Here is a 25,032-nt window from a genome sequence, read left to right on the forward strand (position 1 = left end):
ATGCGGGACTACGACGAGGTGACCACGTTCCTGGGCGAGTGGGGGCCCTTCCAGCGCCTTATCTTCTTCCTGCTCAGCGCCAGCATCATCCCCAACGGCTTCAATGGAATGTCAGTCGTGTTCCTGGCCGCCACCCCGGAGCACCGCTGCCGGGTGCCGGACACGGCGAACCTGAGCGGCGCGTGGCGCAACCACAGTATCCCGCTGCGGCTGCAGGACGGCCGCGAGGTGCCTCACAGCTGCCGGCGCTACCGGCTCGCGGCGATCGCCAACTTCTCGGCGCTCGGGCTGGAGCCGGGGCGCGATGTGGACCTGGAGCAGCTGGAGCAGGAGGGCTGCGTGGACGGCTGGGAGTTCAGCCGGGACATCTACCTGTCCACCATCGTGACCGAGGTGGGTGTCAGTCCCCGCCCGGGGACCGGAACGTGGGGAGGACCTTCGCACTCCACCCCACAAGGTGCACGCTGGATGCTGCCCCTCTCTCCCCCAACACACTACCCACCTCCGAGTGGGCGTCCTGCAGGCACCACTTTGCGAAGTGACTTCTAACCAGACCGTGCCCCTCATAGCACGGGTGTCCTGCTGGCCACCTTGAAGAGGGAGTCAAAAAGGCCGTCCTGGCCCCTGGTAGCTATTCTACGACTCCGAACAGTCAGACTTTCTAGATGGAGGTGGGAGTGTTGAATGGAGCAGAGCCAGAGCTTGGGCCACCTGGCTGTCAGTTTTTCCTCTAGTCTCTTGGCATCTGCTCAGAGAGGGAAACACTCCTCTTCTTTCTTGAAGAACTTTTAAAGCTAAAGGAAGCATGTGTATAAAATTGTCACGGGCTCCCTTCTCCACTTACTCTTTCCTCACCCACCCTCACCCCAAAATGGCAATCTGGTCATACCCTATCAGGAATTGTTTACCTTTTGCTAATGGTTAATCATCAGAATTTTAGGGCCCATGCATCTGAAGAGCCATTCAGGGTGACTTGTTGGCCTGGGATGTTTTAGAGTATTCGAAGGCAGTGTCGTTGGTCAGATTTACTTAAAGCATACAACTTTTTTCATAGGAATTGGGGGGGGGGACTTCTCATTTCGCAACCCCTTGGATTTTCCTTTTTGGGTGCCTTTGTCTGTCCCCTGTGACCCTGCAGCCATTGGAGCTACATGTATGGCTTATACATGTGCTTTGCACCTTACTCAGATGCTGGAACTCTCACTCTCTGGAGTCTCAGCAGAAATGAGCTAGCAGAACAGTGAAAAGAGTCCTCTACAGGCACCACTTTCTCGGAGTTCAGGATCAGAGATTCACGGATTGGGAAAGCTTCCTGGAGGTGGCAGCCTGTCTGAGTCTGGGGTGTTTAGCTCTTCAGATGCAAAGACGGGAGCAGCAGGCAACAACCTAGAAGGAGGGAAAGGGCTAACAGGCAGGGCACGCAGGTCCTGGTATGGCATCAAACCCTCCTGGAGACAGGGGTCCTGAGGCCCCTCTTATGTTTCTTCTGGGGGTGTCACCCTTCAGGAGAATCTCATCACTGCTCCGAGACTCGTGTGTGTGTGTGTGTGTATGCACGTGCGCACACACGTGCATGCACACGTGCTCTCTCTCTGTGTTTGGACTAGCATGTGTCCCACACATACATGTAGTAGGAGTGTGATATGAGTCCCACTGGGATCTTTCAGCTGGTGACATCATTCCTGTGTCCTTAGGCATTGTTTTGCCTCACAAGCAAGTCAGTCACACTCCTGGAAGCCAGTGAGAGTTGTGGAAACAGAGACTGTCCCTCAGGTTGCTGGCAGAGGCCACCAAGGAGAAGTCATACTTCATGACACAGGAGTCCCTGCAAATTCTGCTTCCGGCTGCCCATGGAAGGGGAAGACAGTGAAGTCAGAAGAAGCTCATGGCATATTTTTGGGTTTTACCCTGACTTCTAGGTTCCCTTGGCTTACCCTAGTCATTTGCTCTTGCTTCACTGCCCCCGTCCTGTCTTGGGCTGAGGCTGGTGGTGGCACTGATGAGCTCCTAGAGGTCGGCTCTAATGGAAGGGTCCTTGAGCAGTGACGACGTTGCTGCCAATGTCAGTGTTTCCTTTTTTGCATTTAGCCTATTTATTTAGCTGTCTTAGCAGTTTCATAAGAGCTGTGTGCCCTTTTACCTACTTATAGATTGTCAGCCTTTGCAGGGAGGCGAGGTTAATACATTACTTAGGTTTTTGTTTTGGGATGCCGGAATGTCTGACTCTTAAGTTCGAGGCTGCTTGTTCCTCCCAGGTGAATGGTCACCGTTGGAAGTTACTGCATTAACATTCTGATTTTCTTTCAACCCGGACCTGACCCGCTGACCACTGCAGCTAGTCCTGTGTCTGCTGAATGTTTCAAGCCTGCCTTCTGCTCCGGATCATAAATAGAGGTGTTTATAAGTACATTGGTGTTGAATTCTTTGGTTTTCAATAGAAGATGAAAACTATAGGTCTCCTGTTTGATTTATTTTTTTCTTTGTTGAAGTATGTACGTGTAGTACTAAACCTTGTGGTAGTTTTACGTCTTGGCATCTTCCTGACATCATGCCGGATACAGACGGGGTTACCTAGGGAAATTTTTGTTGAATGTATTAATGAACAATTTAAGAAATGTTGTCTAAAGTTTGAGAGCTAAAGAAGGAAAGGACAGTTTAATTCATAGAAAAGAAACTTGGGCCTGGTCAAAAAGCATTGACTGAAATATTTTAAAGAAAATGTAACCACCCAGCCCACAAACTGTGCCTTGCCCCTAAATGGATCTGCAACAAGGTGTTGGGATTGGCGGAGAGGAGGTGACACTATGAGGTGAAAGGGAATGTTTTGGGAATAGTTTGGTGGTCCCCGTGCTTCTAGGCTGGCCTTTTCCCCAGCCCCTCATTCATGCCTGGAGTACTAGAGAATCAGCCATCCCACCGGGCTCCAATCCCTCAATGCTTCTTGGCCCAGGACTGTCCCCTCTTCAGAAACCTGGGTGATTTCTCAGGCTGCCTGGGCTGCCTGGTTTTAGGTGTCTCCCTCGCCCAGCTTGCAGCCAGAAAGATTCTTTTAAAAACTTAAAGCTCTTCTGGCACCCATGAGTTGGGGTCCCTTCATCTAAGACCTGGCAGTTGTCTGTGTCCCTTGCTTCTCTCCTTTCTATCCTTCTCTGAAGCCTCCTCCCCCAGCCCATAGCAATATTCTTACTCCTTGTCCTGGAAAGCCTCTTTCTCTGGACTGTCTTTTCTGTCAGTCTTCTCTCATGTACAGATAATCTTGGAAGATAGGAGAGCTCCCACTGTGATTTCAAGCCCTCATGAAGGAACGTGGGAGGCAGGGCTGGGCTGACTTCTTGTGGAAAGACCTGGAGCTTGTGCCTCACTGTTAAGTCTTTGCTGACTGTCTCACCTAAGGGAAATGCAGACCCTTAAGGCCTTGCCTTCGGAGCTCATGGCAAGCCAGAGAAATCACTTGCGGGATCCCTGAGGCCCCTGTGCACACACGGTCATAGCAGACACATCTGGCCATGAATGGTCTAGCTAGCTGAGAACCAACGCCCTGGGTCAAGGTTCTTAGAGCTGACACAGGGAAGAGGGTGAAGGAGCAAAAAAATTAACAAATAAATAAAATCTATCCTAGAGATTGAAGTTCAGGGTTCATCTGTGTTTTGAGCAGCCAAGCCTAAGGTCCAAGCCCAAAGGATACTATAGTATTGAAAGTTAACAGCCCTTTTATTCATCTTTTCCCTCACTCACCTATGTACCAAACAGCCTCTCCTCTGCAGGGCTCTGCCAGGCATTCTAGAGGATATAGCAGCAAATTCTTTGTCTCCTTGCCCTGACCACCTTGGGGCAAGGATCTGCCATTAACTGCAGCAGCGGGCAGGACAAAATGTGGGTAGGAAGACATGGTATTCAGTCACAGCTGGTGCTTATCAGGGTGTTTGACCATCGATGCGGTCAGGCCAGGTACATCTCTGGGAAGAGCTTCTGCCCTTTGGGCACAGACCCTATCTTTTTTCCTTCCAGCCAGTTCACAAGGAAGAACATTTAGTCCCAGGGAACTACATCATCTCTCTCTATCTCATAACTGAGAAGCAGCTCTAATTAGATAGCGTGTACAAGAGACACAATTCTCTCTCTTCTTAAAAATGTTAACAGTTTTATTGAGGTGTAACTGACATAAAATAAATGGCACAGAAGTGAAGTGTACAATTTGAAAACTTTGAGAGAGAGAGAGAGAGAGTTCCATGAAATCATCACCACTAGAGAGGCACATTTCTGACCAGGAAGGATGGCAAGTAGAGGTTCCTTGCCAGAGTGGCTCCCAGATTTTTTTCAGGTTGTGCCCACTCTCAAAGCTCACCCAGCTGAGGGGTCACAATGCTAGACTCATGACTTGAATCCTAAACCCATATATTTAGTTCTAACTCTGAGACTTGTTATCATCAGCCAGTACAGCCCACATAGTGAGTGGAAGCATCAGTGAGCTAGTCTGTAGCTGCTTTAGTCCTGTCTGGGGAGCCAGGAGCTCAGTGGAAGAACACTAGATTCCTTTGCCTATGCAGCAAGTCTTGGGTGCATAGCTTGGACTCCATGGGCTTCTCATCCTACCCCAAATCCTGGCCCCACTGCAATCCATTCGGTGGTTGACAGTAAGTGAGTGTCTTGGCTGGGTAGGATGGTCTGTGCCTGCACTCATGTTCATTTTTTGAGACCTATTATCTCTCCTGGCCCTACCCACAGGCTCCCTGTGGCCGGTGGGAATGAAGTGTTAACTCACGTTGCTTTTGGAGGTCCCAAAACCAGGTCCTGAGGATTGTTAAGAATCACCAGTGGTGAGGGCGCCTGAGTGGCTCCGTTGGTTAAGTGTCTGACTCTTGATTTCTACTGAGGTCATGATCTCAGCGTCATGAGATCAAGCCCCACGTTGGGCTCCACACTGGGCATGGAGCCTGCTTAAGTTTCACTCCTTCCCTCTCCCTTTGCCCCTCCCTTTCAAAAACAAACAGACAAACAAACAAAAAAACCCAATTGTCAGTCGTGGATAGAGAGCCCAGTTACTCCAGAGAGTTACACGTTTGCCCAGACTAAGGACAGGCTGGACCCAGTGGCGGGATTGAGGCTGCCAGCCCTGGGGAGAGGCTCTGGAACCTACCTCAAGATGAGCATGACAGAGACCTTGTCTGCTGCAGAGCATAGTCTGTCCCGGTTTCGGGTAGCACCTGGCCTTATCAGCCCAGAATTCCCTACCAGCCTGTACGGGGGGACCTGACATCAGGGGAGGGGACTGTAGAAGCCCCTGTGGGTTTGTAGTCCGGCTGAGCTACATGAGTCCCCAGCCCTCGTGAGAGTCCCGATGAGAAGCAGCTACTGACCCTTTCTTCAGTTTTTCATCTCTGTTGCTACAAAAATTAATGCATGCTGGCTGGAAGTGGGTCTCCTCATAGTAGCTGTGGTAGCTGTAATCTGGCCCCGAAAGTTCTGCCTAACCCTCTACCTAACACCAGAGGCCGATAACCCCATCACCCCATCCTCCAGCTCTGACTCCCTGGCCACTCCCATCCTGACTTTATTTATTTATTTGACAGAGAGGGAACACAAGCAGGGGGGAGGGGCAGAGGGAGAAGCAGGCTCCCCACTGAGCAGGGAGCCCGATGTGGGGCTCGATCCCAGGACCGTGGGATCATGACCTGAGCTGGAGGCAGACGCTTAACCCACTGAGCCACCCAGGAGTCCATCCCATCCTGACTCTAGCAGCCATGTCTGTATGGGGGCTGCCCTAGGAGCACTCACCCTTCTAGAAGGGAGTTGGTGTCTTCTTGCTAGCACCACCGGGGCGGGGGGGGGGGGGGGGGCGGCTGTAGCCTGAGTACTCAGGCATTGGTGCTCCAATGTTCTTGCCTCCTGCTAATCTGAACTTTCTCTAGATTTGAGTTTGAGATCTCTACCTCTTCCTTGTGGAGATTCTCAGCCCATCCAAGGTTTATTCCAGAGTGAAGAGCCAGCTGTGTGGCTAAGTGATCCTTACCGTTAGCTGCAGGGATTCTTCATGTCCACCCTGGGGACTGCTTCCCACCCCTCTGAGGTGCCCGGAGGCTCTGTGCGCACACCGCCCAGCAGGGAAGCAGATTTGTTTTTCTCTCTGTCACTGGCCTGGAAGAAATGCTTTCTTGGAAGCCACACATTCCCCCTGCCTCTGTGACTGGGGAGCCAGTAGGCTCCACAGAGTGTAGGCCAGCAGCCTGGCACCAAGCAGGCCAGGGTCTGAACTCTCTGGAGGGCAGCCTTCTTCATGATTACTGAGCACCATCTCTCTGTTCTGGGAAACATTTTTCTGGGAACCACCAAGCTTCTTGTTTTGGCTTTTCTTCCCTTTTTTGGCTCCTTGTTAGGCTGGGGTGACCCAGCATCTGAATGTTCAGCTGCTTCCCCCCGCCTGCAGACCTCTTTTCATGGGAATTGCACATTGAGAGCTGGAAACTCGAGCAGTGCAGCCTGTTCCATACCTGCATCCCTGTTTTATACTTGGGGGAAAAGGCAAAATGGGGGGGGGGGGGAATCTTGTCTGACGTTGGATAACCAGTTAACAGTGGAGTAGAAGCTAAACCCAGTTTCTTGACTCCAGCTCAGAGTTCTTGGCTGTAACTGGGCCTAGTGTTGTGGTCACAGCATCAGTGATCCCAGCTGTAAATGTCACCTGAGTGTCCCACGGCTCATTGGCTCAGAGTGGGGGCCCAAACAGAACCGCAAGAACGGATCCAAATGGTGCGTCCCAGGCCCTCTGGCCTCAGTCCCTTGCTGGATGCCTGGACTCTTAGAGTCCCAGAGCCCTGCTCTAGAACCATTCCTGTGCCATTCCTGTCAATGGTCTGAAGCCCACTGAAAGGGTACCCTGCCCCGTCCACAGCCCTGGGCTCCCCCTGGATTCTTAGAAGCAACCATGAAAGGCCTCACCTTCTCTTCTGGATTGACAGATGGGCACTGTCCTTGCTTTCTACCTATCCTCCCTTCTCCAATTGGTAGCAAAACAATGGAGCTGAAAGCTATTAAAATCAGGATGGGAGGGGGCCCACTCTCCCTGTGAGGGGGAGAGCTCTCTGCTTTGCTGTCCACACAAGCCTTTGCCTGCCTGCATGAGCGCACGTACCCATGCGATAATATAAACAGAGCCTGCAGGGATATAGGATATTCTCATTTCATTTTCCAAGAGGCCATAAATTTAAAACATTTAACAAAAGAAGTGAGTGATACGTCTCTTTGCTCCCCTTACAGTGGAACCTGGTATGTGAGGACGACTGGAAGGCCCCACTCACGGTCTCCTTGTTTTTCGTGGGTGTGCTGGTGGGCTCCTTCGTTTCGGGGCAGCTATCGGACAGGTAAGGTGGGTGTCTCTCTGCTGCAGCTGCAGGGGACCACAGCACCAAGCACGGAGCACGTATGTGCCTGACTCTTGGCTTCAGATGGTAGTGCTCTCTCAGCACGGGGCCTTGTGTTTTAGAAGAAGAGGAAGCGGTGTCTATAGTGTAGATTCCATACCAAGTAAAGAGAGCCAACAACCTTTTCTCCCTCATTCTTGCTGAGCAGAACAACCTGAGCTAAGTGTATCCGTCATCCAGTTAACCAGGAAATATATCATGATTCACTTCTTGTACCAGCCTGTTGGCCTTCCCTAGGTGACTCTTTCATGGGAGAGGTAGACACCACACACATGCAGATGAACTTTGTTGACGATCTTAAGGCCTCCCGTGAATTGGCCACCTCTGTATTCCCCAAACCGTCATTCTCTCTGCATGATGAGAGGAGATCTTACTGGCCAGTAGTAGTGTAATGGGCAGACCTCTTGTGTTCACAGGGCTGATGCCCCTTAGCTTACAGCTTGTAGCACCTACTTGACAGCAAGCAAGACATGTACTGTTTTGACTTATAAGCAGGTTATTTATATAATTCCAAGGCTTTTAACTCAAAAGTTCCTTTCATGGCTTAAGGAGTTCATCTACTCTTGAAATTATATGCAAAATTTTAGAGATTGTATATGAACATTTTTTTTCTGGAGAAAGGTCCATAGTTTCCGTGAAGTTCTTAGAGGGGTCCATTATGTGGTATCTTCCTACCCCAGGGCTCCAGGGTCTGTTGGAGAAGCCCACGGTGAGAAGAGTAGCCTTCACCAAGGTCCTTGGCCGTACTGGATCACCCAGTGGAGTCCCAGCATCCTCCTAGCTGGTTGGGGTCTAATAGAGAAGTTCAGGATGAGAATGTCATCCTACTTTAAGAACAAATTTATATTATCCTGGAGCACAAACTCAGGTGATGTCCTGGCATGTTTATCTCTATAGATTATTGTCTTTACCTGAGAATCCATTCCTCATGAGAAATATATGCATTTCTCACTAGATTTGTGTTTCCCAAGTATCATCTAGCCATTAGAAAAGTGACAAATTCTTGCAGTCACCAGTGAGCATTTAAGAGTCAAGTAGGCCATGACCACTGATTGACAGTTCTAGACAAGCCTGAGCCACGTGCCCTTTCAGGGGAAAGACCTTTGCTTCCCGAGATCCTTAATCTAGCAGCAAGCATCAGTTGATTACTTATATTTATCTAACAAACATATAGCACCTAACATATGCCAGCCACCCTCAATAAGCACTGTACAAATTTAAAAGAAAGAAAAATAATCCCATCATAACCCTGTGAAGTAGGAAGTATTATTACTCTCATTTTACAGGTGGGGAAAATGAAACCCGGAGGAGTTAAATGACTTGCACAGTCCCAAAGCCAGCAAGTGGCAGAGGTAGGATTTAGGCCCAAAGAGTCTTGACCCTCTGTTCTCGGGCCATGCTCTCCTAGAACTTGCCTTCTAGCAAGGCAGAATGTATTAAACAACTAATTGAGGGGTATACTTGTCCTTCGTGGTGTATGCAATACAGAGAAGAAGTACAGGATGCTAAGAGAGGGTCTGATGGAGGAGGCCTGGAGAAGCCGCCCTGAGAAGGTGAAGTATGTGCTGGGAGTGGAAAGAGGAATAGAAATCAGCCAACAATAAAGGGGTAGAGAGAGGAAGAAGCATTGTGGGCAAAAAAAGCTGTACTTAAGTAAGCCTCAACTCAAGAAGAGGCAGCTCACTTTAGAAACTGGAAAAAAGTCCTCTGGGGTGGAGGTGTGGAGAGTGATAGAGAGGAAGCGGGTGAGGCAGGTGGAGGCCCAAGCAGAAGAGCAGGCCAGGCTTAGCTGATGATACGTAGGAGTCTGTGGTTTAGTCACAGAGCAGTGGGGAGCTATTGAGAGTTTTATAAAGCAGGAGTACAGCGTAATTAGATTTATATTTTTTTAATGATTATCTGATAACTTTGCAGAGAAAGGATTGAAAGGGAGAAAGAGGGGTTGTGGAGAGACCAATTAAGAGGCTGTCACAATAATTTATGTGGGAAATGATGATGGTTTGGACTAGGCTGACAGTGGTAGAAATGGAGAAGAGAGGTAGGAGATCCAACCAACAGGACTTGGCTGTGGGTTGGATGTGGGAAGTGAGGGGAAATTTTGGGCCTATACAGCGGAGCTGATGACGATGCCCTTCTCTAAGACAAGGAACTCTGGAAGAAGATCATGTTTGTAGGAGAAGATGCAGAGCTCAGTTTGAATGTACTGAATTTGGGGTGACTATGAGAGTCCTAAATGGATGAAGTGAGCCTGCAGTTGGATGTGTGGCCCTGGTGTTCCATGAAAGGTGTAGGCTGGAGAAATACATTTGGGAATTGTCAGCTCCATAGGACCCTCAACAAAGCATCCGGAGCGTGGAAGAGATTGCCCAGAGCGAGTGTAGAATGGGAAGAGGGGCTGCCCAGGATGGAGCTTTGAGACCTTCCAGGTGGGCTGCTGGGAGATCCCTGTCACAGGGTTGAGTGGCAGCTGAAAGAGGAATTTCCTTGATGTGAAAATCAAGGAGGAGGTGCCCCAAGTTCAAAGTTGAAACTCAGTGCATTTTTCTGGGTCACCTCTGTCATAGGTTAAGCAGACCTTCATGGGCTAGCCTGAGAACCTGATTACCATGAACACGGTGATTGCATGAGGAAAGTGTTTCATTTCCACAGATCTGATCCCAGGGAAACACTAGAAGCAAAATTAATGAGTATGTTGAGGACCACCTTAGTCTTCTGAAGGACAAGTACAGTGTTTTACAAACCCTCTAGAAATCTCATCAGCAGACTTCTTTTAAGTAGGGCATCTAAGTCAAGTAAATGAAGTAGCTAAAAGTGTGGCTGTTCTGGCTGAGGCCCTCCCTTCAGCTCCCAGCATCACCCCACAAGCTTGGCGACACCCCCCTGGAAGGCGCCAGGCTCCGTGGGATGGACAGTTTCTGATCTCATTACTTCTAAGTAAGCTGGCTCAAAAACCTAGGCCAAACAAATGACCTCAGCAGTAGATTCATACCTCAGCTTGTCTGGGATATTCACAGTCACTTTTCGTTTAGGGCAAAGATCAATAAGCCTGAAATTCAAGAGCGGTGAAAATAATCCTGGGCGGTCACCACATTTTATCTGACCTTACTGAATTGCCGTTTTGTGCATGAATTACAAGAGGGGCACAGCCCTGGGAAGAGGTAGACTGGTACTTACTGTTTTTGTAAGCACATGTGTGGTTGACATTTTGTTGACAGACTTTAAAAGTGAGCATTTCTGAGCCCAACCCCAGACTGGGTTGCTAAGGACTGGTGCTATGTAAGGATTCGCTGGGTCTTTCTCTTCCTTACCGTCCATCCCAGGGAGCCCGTGGGAAGGGAAGGCATGGGGAGCGGTCACGCCTGTCTCCCCTGTAGGAAGGGACCTTCCCTTGGCTGGCGTGTTGGGCGCGCTTGTTATAGAATAATGCAGGGAAACTTGGTCTCTTTCTAGACAGGGTTGCTCGACCTTGGCACTGTTGACATTTTGAGCCAGAGAATTCTGTGTTACGGGACGCTATCCTGGACATTTTAGGATGTTTAGAACATCTCCAGCCTCTACCTACTAGATGCTAGTAGTGCCAAAAACAAGCGAAAAACCTGTTTCAGGGGAGAGAAGCACCAGACTCTAACATGGCAACAAGGCCTTCTGCAGCTTGGTCCCCACCCAATCCCTGCGGTCTCATGTTGAACCCCTGACGCCAGTGACGCCGGCTGCTATCTGCGCATGTCTCATGCCCCCTCCAGCCGCGCTTGTGTGTGCTCTTCCCGGCATTCCCCAACCACTCCCGTGACCTTCCTTGACCATGAAGGCTAACTCAGGGTCCCCGGTTTATATTACCCTGCTTCCTTGTGCCTTTTCTTCGTAGCACCTGTCAGAAATTGGTAAATAAGAGGTGTTATCATAGGTAATGTTGGTCCCCTCCACTATACAGCGAATATCATCCAAAGCTTTGTCCCTATCGCCTACTCCCCCTCCTCAATAATAACTTCTTCTTTGGGCCTTATCTCAGTGTCTGGCCATCAGGGAGACCTTCCCTGAATGCCCACGTCCCCAGCCCCTACTCCCAGGCCAGGGTAGGTTCCTTGGTCGTGTCTCTTGTGAACCTGGGCACTGGTCCTCCAGTGTGCTTGTGTCAATGTGTGATTGCACGTTCAGTAGTCTGGTGGCTTGATGACAATATGATTCCTGTCTTACCACCTGTAGGCTCTAAGCCCCTTGTGGGTAGAAACAAGAGTTTTGGTCTGTGTTTTATAATTCACCTGTATCCCTAGTGCCTAGTATATAACTGAGGTTCATATATACATTCATGGAGTGAAAATGGGTGTCAGCCAGCCCTGGCCACAGTAAGGCGGAACCTGCTGGGTTGAATGAAGTACATTGACTTGTTTCTCCCTATGACACTATCTTTAAAACAGATGAAACCCACAAAAAAAACCAACGTTTGTTCTTTTTAAAGATTTGTATTTATTTCTTTGACAGAGAGAGATACAGCGAGAGAGGGAACACAGCATGGGGAGTGGGAGAGGGAGAAGCAGGCTTCCCGCGGAGCAGGGAGCCCAACGTGGGGCTCGATCCCAGGACCCTGGGATCCTGACCTGAGCCGAAGGCAGACGCTTAACGACTGAGCCACCCAGGTGCCCCTAAAAAAATTTTTTTTAATGTTGGTTTTTGGGGCACCTGGGTGGCTCAGTCGTTAAGCGTCTGCCTTCGGCTCAGGTCATGATCCCAGGGTCCTGGGATCGAGCCCCACGTTGGGCTCCCTGCTCCGCGGGAAGCCTGCTTCTCCCTCTCCCACTCTCCCTGCTTGTGTTCCCTCTCTCGCTGTGTCTCTCTGTCAAATAAATAAAATCTTTAAAAAAAAAATTTTTTTTAATGAACACATATAGAAAACCACACAGAACAAATGTGTGGGTTGATGAATTATTCCAGGGAAATAACCTTGTAACTACCACCAAGTCAAGAAAAAGAACCTTGCTGGCCACCAAGGAGCCCTGTGCACATGTCCCATCCCAGGTACCACAGCCTTCCCTGCCACCCCCTGCCCATAATTAACCACCAGCCTGGCTGTTACAGTAATCACTTGTGGGGTTTTTGCAGCTTTATTATCCAGATGTGTATCCTTAAACACAAGTTTAGTCTTGCCCACTTAAAATTTTTTGATAAGTTTTTGTGGGATTGATGAAGGGATTCTTCCTCCATCCTTTTCTTTGCCAGACACTTTATCTTTTGCACCCAGGGCTGTTCCACTGCAGAATTTCCCAGGCTGGATTTTGCTGGTTGCATACTCATGGTGCAGTTCAGTATCTTCCTCCTTTCTCTTCGTTTCCTGCAAATTGGTGGCTGGATCTGGAGATTTCATCAGATCCAGGCTCATACCCCTTAGCAAGACTAGGAATCCTGTTAATTCAGTTGTCTCTTCAAGAAAAGACTGTTAGCAATCACTGAAACATAATGCCCCAACATAATGCCCATTTATTGAGGAATATAAAATGTTGATATTCTAATTTTATCACTTCTTTTTCATTTAATAGTTGGAATACTTTTATAAAATGATATTTTCCCTCATCCATTATTGGTTCCTGTTCAGATACTTTGCATAGGAATTTCAGGACAAGTGTTTCTTTCCCTCTGTTTACCAGTCTTCATTTAAAATGACTTGTTTCTTTATCATCCTCCAAAATAAACCAGTCCTTTAAAAAAAAAAAACCATTATGAATGTATGGATTTAAGTATAGTGAATGCATTTCGATGCCTTGCAGTCATTATCGTAATTCTGGCACTATCATGAGGGCATCCTACTGCCTGGGCTGCACACTGATCCTGGGGATGGCAGGGTGGGGGGGCGAGTAACAGGCCCAGTACTGGGGACGGGGACTGTCCGTGCCATGTGCCCTGGCAGCATCGTCCGTGACTCCTCCCTGGATGGCTCTGGGGAAAATCCCTCTTGGTGGGGTTCTGCCACCTTCTCCCAGCTGGATCTCTGTCACTCTCTTTTCCTTCCCAGGTTTGGTCGGAAGAACGTGCTCTTTGTGACCATGGGCATGCAGACAGGCTTCAGCTTTCTGCAGGTCTTCTCGAAGAACTTTGAGATGTTTACTGTGCTGTTTGTCCTTGTGGGCATGGGCCAGATCTCCAACTACGTGGCAGCATTTGTCCTGGGTATGGCCAACAAGTTGGAGTTGAGTACTTGATCCTGTGTTTCACCGTCACCCCACCATCCACTCTCTAGAGACGGCCGTGGTATCCCTCAAGGGGAAGTGGTCGTTAGCAACACCAACCAGGGCTGTGTGGTGAACCCAGTTTGCCCAGCCTTGAGTCCCCAGGAGCACAACAGCCTGAGTTCCCGATCTTTTCTGGTCCCCTTAGTATGCAATAGCTATTTTACTAGAATTCACCCAAGATCATAATGAAAAAACAGGACCTTCCCGGGGCTGAGGTTGTTAAGGAAAGATAAAGACATGATATGAGGAACAGGGACCACGAATGGCAGGCTCGTCAAGGAAGAAAGCTGCCTCTTCTGCAAAGCATTGTGTTCTCTGAAACTGGCAAGAATGAATTGATACGAATGGACTTGAGTCTCAAGACCTTAAGAGTTTTAATTCCGAGTACACACTGTGGGGCTTTGGCTTATTCTCACTCAACAGTCACCAGTCTCACTGTTTGGAGGAATCTCACTCTAGCTTATTGGTCTTTGGGTTCCTTGGGTTGTATGTTGAAAGGACTATTTCTTTCTCTTCACATCCAATAGAATAATCTTTTTAAAAGAATATTTCCTTGAGCCCGCATGTGTGTCCTTCATGATGACTTCCCCTTTCATAAATTCTTCCTCACGTGAGGATTACACTTTGAGGCCTCACATGGCATCTTTAGCATATGGCTTGGGGAAGTGATGAAATTTGCAAGGCGGAACCGTCCCTGGGAAGCCTAAGAGGTCCCAGGGGGGCACCCCCAGCAGGTGTTCAGCCTGCAGCAGGTTCAGAATCCCATCCCTCCCTAGGGCGGGGCTGCTCCCTTTCCTGTATGTTGAGAATCATACAAGAGAAGATGAGGAAATGACCTAAACGAAAGGACTAACATGCCTCCTCCCTTGTTTTCGAACAGGAACAGAAATTCTTGGCAAGCCGGTTCGTATTCTATTCTCCACGTTAGGAGTGTGCATATTTTACGCGTTTGGCTACATGCTGCTGCCGCTGTTTGCTTACTTCATCCGAGACTGGCGGATGCTGCTGCTGGCGCTCACAGCACCCGGGGTGCTGTGTGTGGCCCTCTGGTGGTGAGTGTCGCCTGCGCCCAGCCGTGCCCAGCCGCGCCCACCAGCAGGTGTCTTCTGTTCGGCCTTCACTAGGGGGGGCAGTAGCAAGCCGCAGAGCCGTACCTGGGCTTCCAGAGCCTGGAAGTAGAAATTCTTTGTAAGTCATTTCGGAACGCTTTCTCCACACTCAGAAGAGCCGAGAAGAAAACAGCACGAAATCCCCAGACATCAGCAGACTTGTTCTCAGGCCTGTGCTGGGCCGATCGACGTGCAGGGAGAGGAAGAAGTAGCAGCTGAGAGCTGATGGGGTCTAGCCTGACCTTCAGGAAGCTATGGGACTGACAAGACAGCTTAGGCCCCGGTTCTGGTTGTGTGTTCCTGAGGTCCCAGGCCACAGGTGCTGAGAGAAGAGGGAGAGCACTGGAAGTGAGAGTCCTCTGGCTAGCTTCACAGAGGAAGCCAGGCTCCACATGGGCCTCCAAGATAGAGGAGTTAGGCAGGCAGAGAGGAGGCCTTCCTTACCAAGAGAGGGAACACAGCAGAGGGGCTGAGGTGGGAATCACACCTTGCAGGTGGGGTTGTTGAAATCACAGCTCCCCTCAGAGCTGAGAGCATTTCAGAGCATAATGGGAGAGGACACAGAGCACAGCATGGGTCCTGGTCATGACCAAAGGGCAGGGGCCATCGAGTGAAGTAGAAAATAAAGATCCACAAAGTCTCAAAGTCCCAGGGGCTTTGATAAACATATGTAGGGGGTCTGACAAGTCACTTGGGTGGATCCGGGATCGGGGAGTGAGGAAAAACTACAGGCTAAGAGGCCAGTGCAGAAGCTTCTGTGGATGCTGGGGCCAAGCAGGAGAGTACAGCGGGGCAAGAGAATGGGCTGGCCTCCACCCACCGCAGAAGCCAGGCGTCAGGAGCCCAGCTTGTGCCTGTCTCTTCAGAGTCCAGCAGGTGGCAGCACCGCTCTTCAGAAATGGAGGTGGCCAGCCTGAAGACGAATCCCAACCTGGTGTGCAGGCCCCTCTAAATTTTGTGCACTCCAGGGTACTCAGAAACTCACACGTTGGATCATTAGTGGGTATGGTGTGAACCATCTCTTTGTTTGGACATTCCCCAAACCCATGTTTGGTTCTAAAACCCCATTTCCCACCTCCACATAGGCTACACCTGGCTCCTTGTACTTCCAGGTTCATCCCTGAGTCCCCCCGATGGCTCATCTCTCAGGGACGACTTAAAGAGGCAGAGGTGATCATCCGCAACGCTGCCAAAATGAACGGGATTGTTGCACCCTCAACTATCTTCGAGTCAAGTGAGGTAAGCACTGCAAGGGAGCTGGTGGGAGGGTCTCAGTGACCATGATTTTAGGACAGCACCATGCAGGACCCCAGCCCTCTCCCTGCCCGAGCCCCAGCTGCCCCCAAGCAGGCCCTGTTAAAATTCACAAGTTGGGAAGAAGGCACCAACTGTCTAACTCTTTCACCTTTCCCGTGGGTTTTAAGTTGTCATACTTTATGTAATTCTTTTTTTTTTTTTAAGATTTTATTTATTTGAGAGAGAAGGAACAAGAGACAGAGAGCACGAGAGGGAGGAGGGTCAGAGGGAGGAGCAGACTCCCTGCCGAGCAGGGAGCCCGATGCGGGACTCGATCCCGGGACTCCAGGATCATGACCTGAGCCGAAGGCAGTCGCTTAACCAACTGAGCCACCTAGGCGCCCTATGTAATTCTTTCCTAGGCAATCTTATTATAGTTTAACAATTAATTTGAATAACACTCTTTCTGAGTAATAGGCCTTTCGTGAAGTTGGCATTGTGGGAAATCACTGTTTCTTATGTCTTATGTAGTTTCTCATCTTAAAGAAATATAGTACGTAAAATATGAAGCAGAAATAGATTTGGGGTTAGAAATGTTCAGTCTCCTTCCACTCACCAATCGTTAATCATTGCATATGCTCTTGGAGCCAGGTCCTTCTTGATATCTGCCCCTTCCCCCACCCCACGCCTCTTGCAAACCCTGTTCTCATGCACCATGAGTAATTTCCTGGCTCTGCCTGATTCCTGGGTCTTGCTTCTCCTTCCTGTTCCCTCTCCCTCCACCCGCTACAGGAGGCAGTTTTCCTTAGTCTCCTGACTACCACAGGAGGTTAGAAGTTGTAATTGCTGGCTGATGGGCCTTTGGAATGTGTCTCTGATCTGATGGGAAGACAAGGGACCAGCTGTGAGAACGGCCACCAGCCGTCGTACTGAAGTATGTGTGCAGAAGGAACATGAGAGATGCTTGGGACTCGGGATGCAGACCCAGGGCTTAGGAGAGGGAGCCCAGTTACTAGAGGCATCAGAGAAGCTGTGGCTTGGGCCCTGCTGGCCTCACAGTTAAGTGCTGGCTCGGCAACAGCTCCCACTCAGCATGTCCTGGAAGGGGTTTTAAAGCACAGACATCAGGGTGAGGAGGAGGTAGCAGGGAGGGCTTTTAATTGTGGTGGCCTTGGTGGCTTTTCAGTGGGGGGTCAGTCTGGGTGAACCCAGAACCCCACTGGCGTCTTTGAGGAAATGAGGCTATTTCAGGGACTCCATTAAGTCAAAAGTTGACCTCCTGTTGAACTGCTAACTCGAGAAAAACAAACTCCAAAGCTGGGTTTGCTTAAGAAAGCAACATCAGTGTGTTTAGACGTGTGGTTTATTAATGTTCTTGGCTGTGCCAAATTTCATAGGAAGTTACTCTGGGTGAAGCTGAGGTCAATTTTCCTGTTTTTCTATCTGAAATTTTTTTCCTTGGAAGTAGACCAGTAACTACATGGTATGAGGACTCAAAACATTAATTCTTTTAAAATATCAGATCAATAAACTACACAGCCAGTTTCTCTCTCTGACCCAGAGGGCAGGGAGCCAGCCTTGGGAAGGAATGCTCAGAGGCCTCCCTGGAATGTGGACACTGATGGAGGCTGGAGGTGGGGCCGAGAGGGAGCTGTCGGCTTGGGCCTGGATCCACCTTGGCTGCCTCCCCTGAGGGACTGGTCACCTACTTTTCCTCCTTATTCTCGTTCACTAATGGGTCATTGACATGTCCTGGGGAAGCCTTCCGCAGCTCAAGATACACTCACCGTACTTTTCTTTTCAAGAAAGAAACAGAACACTCGCCAACTCGGAGACGCAGGGTTTCGGGTATATTATGGGATCCCCGAGTCTCCAGCCTCTCCCTCCCATGCCCTTGTCATATCGTTCGTGCAGCTGCAAGACCTGAGTTCTGAGAAGCAGCCGTCCCACAGCATTCTGGATCTGCTCCGAACCCGGAATATCCGAATGGTCACCGTCATGTCCATAATTCTGTGGTGCGTAAGTGAGACCTACCTGAAGCTTCCAGACAAAGCATCTGGCAGTGGCTGCCAGGCCTCTCCTTTGCAGATGTGTCTCAGACCAAAACTGAGAGCGTGTGTCATCAAAAAGTAGAAAGGATCTTCCTTGCAGTGAAAGAAGTGGGCATATCATAATCTGAGCTAGTTGGAATCTCATAAAAGGAGTATGAAATCTGTTGGATTTGGGGGAAGCTATGGAGTCTTTGGGGAATCCTTCCAGGTCCCGAGGCAGATCCTTGGTCACTGTGGGCCCTAGTTTGTTTCTGTCCCCTGTTCCTCAGACAGTGACTGAAGAAGACAGGGAGGCCTTTAAGAAGGATCTAAGTGAAGCCATTATGTCCTTTCCGTTACAGAGACTGCTAAGTACTGTCTGGAAATGTGGAAGCAGGACATCCTCCCTCTGGGATGTTCACAGACTGTCCTGGAGGCAGGGCCATGGCCTAGATGTCCTCCTCAGGCTCCTTGTAATGAGGCATTTTGCCAAGTGTGTCAGGAGGACGCTTGTGAGTTACCAGAGAGAGGGGACAGAGCCTAGTGCCTCAGTAGCATTTGCTCAGTGGCCAGACCCTTGGGATTCTACAAGAATACCTGAGCCTGCTGGGTGACAAAAGCAGGTTTCATCTCCGAGTCCTTATTACTAGAGTCATCCAGCTTTGGGGCAGCCAGCTCTTCGGCTCACGGGGGGTACTGTGAGTCACCCATTTCCAAGGAATGGCCCAGGATCCCTCCGGGCAGTGCACCACCCTTGCGTTGCCCTCAGACAGGACCAGCATTCAGCCTGCACCACAGACTGGCAAGCCTGCAACGAGTCACGTGTTCTGTGGTTCACCCAGGTGCTCCTCCAGCTCTGGATTCCCCAGGGACTCCTGGACATTCCCTTTCCCCTGATGGTACCAGCTGTGGTTTCAATGTACAGATGAACTCAAAGCCTTCTAATCCATAAAGGTCTGGTTTGCCAAAGAGGGCTGGTCATCAGCAGAGAGAATGCCTGCTAGGGACAGGGTCCAGGCCTGGGATGCCGGGAAGCATGCAGATGAGAGATGACATGTCCCCACCATTGGGAGCCCCCCCCTCTTCTTCACGAGTACAGTGGGGTTGGGGTCCGCCGCCTCTGTCCAGCCTCCTCCTGGCTGGTTGCCACAGACTGAAGGTCTGCTGGGGGGTCTTTCTTCAAATGTTTGACCTAATTACTGTTCCTTATTTTATCCGATGCCTCCAGTCCTGTCACACTCCACTTGATACCGGCCTCTGCGCTCATTCCCTCCCTCCTTCTGCAGTTGCTGGATTTGGGGAGGGTCAGAGGGTAGGGAAGTAGCTTTTGTAGGTGCTTCAGTTAGGGTTTTTAAAGCCAGGAGGTAGGTTGGAGGCTGTTACTGGGCTTGCGGGGTGGTTTTCAACAAAGTAAATCTGTCTGAACTATATAAGCCTTTTTGCTGGGACACTGTGTTGGGAATGCTCTGATACTGCTCTGGCCCAGAGTTAACATGGGGTTGGGAGGAAATTCTCTTGTCCCAAGAAGACTCGGGGTTAAATCTGCTCTCCTCCTGGTAAGGATAGTTCTGAATTCCCTGCAGTAATTGTATTTTAAAAGTTGTTCCGGTTGGGAGGCACAGGGCTGCCGCTTCTCCAGCTTCTCCCTGTGCTCTCTTTCAGGATGACCATATCAGTGGGCTATTTCGGGCTCTCCCTCGACACTCCGAACTTGCACGGGGACGTCTATGTGAACTGCTTCCTTTTGGCAGTGGTTGAGGTCCCTGCGTACGTGCTGGCCTGGTTGCTGCTGCAGCACCTGCCCCGGCGCTATTCCATGGCCACGGCCCTCTTCCTGGGCGGCAGCGTTCTCCTCTCCGTGCAGCTGGTGCCCCCAGGTAGGCGCGCCGTGCATCTGCGGCCTGGGGCTTTCGCGAGCCCCTCATCCTCTACCAGGCCGTCTCCCCCAATTCATAAAGAAAATAAAATCATGCTATGACAGCTCACTTGCATATCTGCATCCCTCACCCCCCCCAAAAAAATAAATAAAATAATCAAGAGAAAGTGTCTCCTGGGACCAGACACAGGTCATGGCCAGGGCTTTGGGGGAGTGGTGAGAGCAACCATATAGGGCTGGTGGTTAATGTTGCTCTCTGCCCAAGTTAATGAGTGTGTACGTGTTTTTCTCTGCAGGGTAAGGGGGAAGAAAGAGAGCCAAAGCCATGGCATTTTAACCTGGCCCTACCTTAGTCATGTATATATTCAGTGAGTAGCTCCAGAGTGCCTCTCTGGGCTAGGCACTGTGCTTGGGGCATGAAGTAATGATGCAGAAGTAAACAAGTCGGGCAGAACCCCAGGCCCTCCTGGAGCTCACACTCTAGTTGAGAAGACAACAGACAAGTAAATAAAATGCTTAATATGGTGCAGACGGGGTCACCTTTTATCATACCAGTAAAGGAAATTTATATAGAGCGGTCACAGACAGTGGCCCTGAAGAGGGGGCAGCGGAGCAGAAACATGGATGAAATAAGGGGGAAAGCCACGAAAGGTCTCCAAGTAGAACGTTTCAGGCCGAAGAAACAGCAGAAGCAGAGAGCCTGAGGAGGGCATACCTCTGGCGTGTCTGAGGAGGAAGAGGGAGTGGGAAGAGATGGAGGAAGGGAGAAGGGAGGGGCCGGGAACAGCATGGTTCTCACAGGCCACAGATGGGTGGGAGGTGGCCCTTTTCCACAATTCATAGGACAGCGGGTGGACCCTCCTATTCCATCATGGTGCCCAGAGCTGTCGTACACATGGGTTTGGGGGTGATCATGTGTGGGCCCCTGAGCCTGGCAGCACTGTGCCTGGGAACAGCCCCCACTGCAGCCTGGCAGGGGAGTCCATCAGGGTACACACAGAGGTTCACCCCAGAGCAGGGCAGCTCGGAGGATCATTCCTGGGGATCTGCTGGCCTATGACTTGTTGAGGTCTGAGTAGAGGGAAACTCCCATTCATCCACAGGTCCTTCATTAATTCCACAGTGCATGCAGAGTGCGGTTCTGGGGTGCCACCTGACCCCTTGAAAGGCATGTCTTTAATGACTTGGGGCCTGGAGCAGCTTTACTTGGGCTGTTGAGGGCTCACCTTGGTGGTCTGTAGGCTGAGGAGAAGGACGTGTCCTCACATAGCTGCGGGTCCCAGCCTCCTCTCAGTAATCAACTTGGAGGGACAGCTTGGCTACAGCCACTTATCCCACAGTAGGACATCAGAGAAACTGTCCCCCACATCCCAGAAAGGAGAAAGTATGTTTGCTTCGGGCACCCCCTGGTAGCAGCGTAGCGTGAGCTGGTGCCTTCTACTCTCTTCCCTTTTCCTCTCCAGATTTGTATTACTTGGCCACCGTCCTGGTGATGTTGGGCAAGTTTGGAGTCACTGCTGCCTTTTCCATGGTGTACGTGTACACGGCTGAGCTGTACCCCACCGTGGTGAGAAACATGGGCGTGGGGGTAAGCTCCACTGCGTCCCGCCTGGGCAGCATCCTGTCTCCCTACTTCATTTACCTCGGTGAGTGTTGGGGGCTGAGGGCACATAGGAGGGTGAGGTGCAAGCACTGAAGGCCCTTACTGTGAGCCATGGGGGCCCGTTACCAGCAAAGCCGGCACCCACAGCAAACGGGACCCGTCTGGGACCAAATCTGTGCCTGGAGAGGCATGTGTCCAGGCACACTGTGGAGGACGCACTCACTTGGACGTGGAACACAACTTACAGACCAGCTGGAAATCGATGAGATAAGCAAGCAGAGAGTTGTGTTTCTGTTTTAGCCATCCCAGGCCTTCCATCAGAGGATTTGGTTTCTTTATCCTAAGAAACTGCATGGTGGTATCGGGAGCCCATGTACTTAATTGGAGAAATTTCTTCTTGGAATCAGAGTATAAAAGGAACACAGAGGGAAAGATGGCTATTCAAGAGGTCTGATGGGCTGAGGATTATTGTCATTTGGAGCACTTTGGTTTTATACTGTGTATAAATCTACCTTGTGCCATTTTTTTTTGAAGATTTTATTTATTTATTTATTTATTTATTTATTTGAGAGTGAGAGAGGGCAAGAGTGCAAGCAGGGGGAGTGGCAGGCAGAGGGAGAGGGAGAAGCAGACTCCCTGCTGAGCAGGGAACCCGACGCGGGGCTCGATCCCAGGATCCTTGGATCATGACCTGAGCCGAAGGCAGATGCTTAACAGACTGAGCCACCCAAGTGCCCCTGCCTTGTGCCATTTTTATTCTTACTTGAAATTGTTTCCTTGTGGCAGCTGATGTTCCTGGCACGTCCCTCACCAGCACATCTTTGGGGTGGGCTGGCAGCCACCTTGAGAGTACCCAGAGTGTGTTGTGAACATATTACATGGATCTGACAAGCAGAAACACCATATCTGGCCTAAAGGCAAATTGAGCAGGTTGTGACCCAGCTGGAGAGGTGGAGGAGTTATTCCTATCCCTGGATGAGAACCTTGAGTTCCGTGGAAACCCAGCACTGGGAAATAGGAATAGTAATCACGGCTCAGCCCCATCCCCCCCAGTCTGCACCCCTTCCCTGCACCGTGAGGCGCTGCCTGACCTCTGGGCACCTCTGTGCCAGGTCTGTTCTGAGACCTGTCCTGGTGCCAGAGTCCAGTCTGGCAGCTCGGACTGTGGGAGAAGCCAAGGCCTAGGAGGCACGTGGTCTCTTTAGAGTCCTGGGAGCATGGAGGGAGGGAGGGAGGGAGGGAGACTAAATCTGACTGCATCCCTGGCGGGGTGGTTCTGTCTACTTTGCCATAGGTGCCTACGACCGCTTCCTGCCCTACATTCTCATGGGGAGTCTGACCATCCTGACAGCCATTCTCACCTTGTTCCTCCCAGAGAGCTTCAGCACTCCCCTCCCAGACACCATTGACCAGATGCTAAGGGTCAAAGGGTAAGGTCGCTCTGGGTCGCAGTGTTGACGCCCGGGGTCCGGGCCTGGCTGAGGATTCCCCACAAACTCACAGACATGGGTCAGGAATGGCAAGGTGCTTACAGACTGTCCCGTCTGGTCTGACGCAGGCCACCGTGTCAGGGTGAACCTCACAACCACTACACCTGCTCTCGGGTGGGAGAGACCAGGAGAAGCCTTTCAGAATCTGCTCCAAGATGTTTTTTCCCCTTAGTGAGATAACCTCAGGTCTGGGTTTTGTTTGTCTGTTTAGAGACTGGTAGACATCTTTAAAGATTTGTTACTAACATTGGTTTTGCTTGTTTTTATAGCATAAAATACAGGCAAACTCCAGGCCACACAAGGATATTAAGAGACGATGAAGAAAGCTCCACAGTCCTTAAAAGCACAGCCTTATAACACAACCTCCAGTGGGTGAGGTGAGGAGGGAAGACTGTCCTGTCAAGAAGCACTTGTGTAGACACTGAGTCCTTCAGCGGGGGGTGGGGAGGGGGGCTCTCTGCTGTTCATTATGTTGCCCCTGTGTCTGACTTGCTCCTGGCTGGACAGCCGGACTCGGGCCGCCTCTACTCCTGGAACACAACCTTCCCTCCAGACCGACAACTTGAGATACACCCTGACGTACGGACTTGGTGAACGGTGGATGGGCACTTCCTAAGAAGTTAACTGTTCACCAGGACCTGTGGGGCCTGGAAGAATAGGAGAGGCACCTGCTAAACTTACATGTTAATTTCAGACCTCCTGAGAAGACTGGAGGTCTCAGCTCCCACCTAACCTCCTCCTGTTTCCCTCTCATGGTGCACTTTAGAGGAAAAGACAGAATCGCACAGGGAATGTGATTTCTCACCCTTTCTAAGTCACAGGGCACATTAACTGGGATTGTTGCTTCCCCAGGCAGGAGAGCACAGATCTGCGGAAACCTAAAGGTAATTACTGTGGAGGGAACCGAGCAGGTTCAGAACAAGGGCAAGTGCATTGATTTGTGAGCTCTTGGACCACTCAGTGTGACTACTGGGTAGACTTGTTTACATCTGATCCAAGCACTGGGCTTGTTCAGGCCCATACAGATGCATCACCAAGTCTCCTCTTCTTGTTTTCCACCGTGGTGTAAATCCCATCGTCTAGCTACTGTGGTTTCTGATGTATGGCTCGAAGGAAGTCTGTCAGTGAGAAAGGGAGACAAGCAAACTCATCTCTTCTCTCAAAACTATAACGTAGAATTTATTGTGTTTGGTTTGTTTGTTTGTTATGTCTTTTTCTGCTTAAGTTATTTGCCCTTCAGAATAGATTTAGGAAGGGCTGGTTCCCAGCCTCCTGGTCTGTGTCTTTGTGTTTTTGTGTTTTTCAACCCAGGATCCCTCTGGCGAAGGTGTGCAGTTGCTGTTCATGCAAGGCCTTATCAGCCTTAGCCGCTAGCACCTTCTCTGAGTGCCAACAATGCCGTCATTGTCTGTGCTTCTTTTGTGATACCTAATCATGGGGAAAAATTACAGAGAAGAAAGTCAAATTGTGTTCACAGTCTTTCAGCACTGCTCACTTCAGTCGCGTCACGTTGGGAGATATTTTGTGTTTGGTGTAACTGTCTTTTATGATTATGTTACCATGGTACTCCTAAAGCATACGCCTCACCAGGATAAAAACCGTATTTTGTGAAAGCTCCTGAAGTGCCTTGGGAAATGAAGATGTTTTAATAAATAAAATGATTTTTTAAATAATAGCAACTGCCTACCACCTTTATTTCCACAATTTGGTGAGTCAGGCCACACCATCGCCTGACTTTGGTCTGTGTCAGCTTGGGCTAATTCTAGCCGTGATTGGTGCTTAGTGCCTAAGGCTCAGATTTAATCCCCGTGTGCTAGAAACCTTCGCTCTGTGAATCGACTATGGACAGAGCCAGCCTTCTTACACAAGTATCTTAGCCTGGGTTCCCCCGAAAGCAGGGCCTCAGGCCAGCGCTTCTGTGCAGGTAGGTAGTATATTTGGAAACAGGATTCCAGGGAGCAGGAATAAGGATGGGGGGGGGGCAGGAGAGAGGGAGACCCAACCCGAGGATGCGCTATCAGTGCTATGGGCACTGCTCCAGCCAGCCAG

At 50.2% G+C, this 25,032-nt stretch overlaps 1 protein-coding gene across 1 annotated transcript; it reads left to right on the plus strand.

Annotated features, from left to right (window-relative positions):
• Positions 1–23,352, plus strand: SLC22A5 (solute carrier family 22 member 5). Its single transcript, XM_021701856.2, has 10 exons — positions 1–393; positions 7,255–7,358; positions 13,423–13,577; positions 14,520–14,691; positions 15,861–15,987; positions 17,899–17,999; positions 19,677–19,891; positions 21,354–21,536; positions 22,788–22,923; positions 23,253–23,352. Exons 1-10 carry the CDS (start codon positions 1–3, stop codon positions 23,338–23,340), a joined length of 1,674 nt encoding a protein of 557 aa, XP_021557531.1. The 3' UTR covers positions 23,341–23,352.
• The last annotated feature ends 1,680 nt before the right edge of the window (positions 23,353–25,032 follow it).

Source organism: Neomonachus schauinslandi, chromosome 7 (assembly GCF_002201575.2).
Source record: "Neomonachus schauinslandi chromosome 7, ASM220157v2, whole genome shotgun sequence".
Lineage (NCBI taxonomy): Eukaryota > Metazoa > Chordata > Mammalia > Carnivora > Phocidae > Neomonachus > Neomonachus schauinslandi.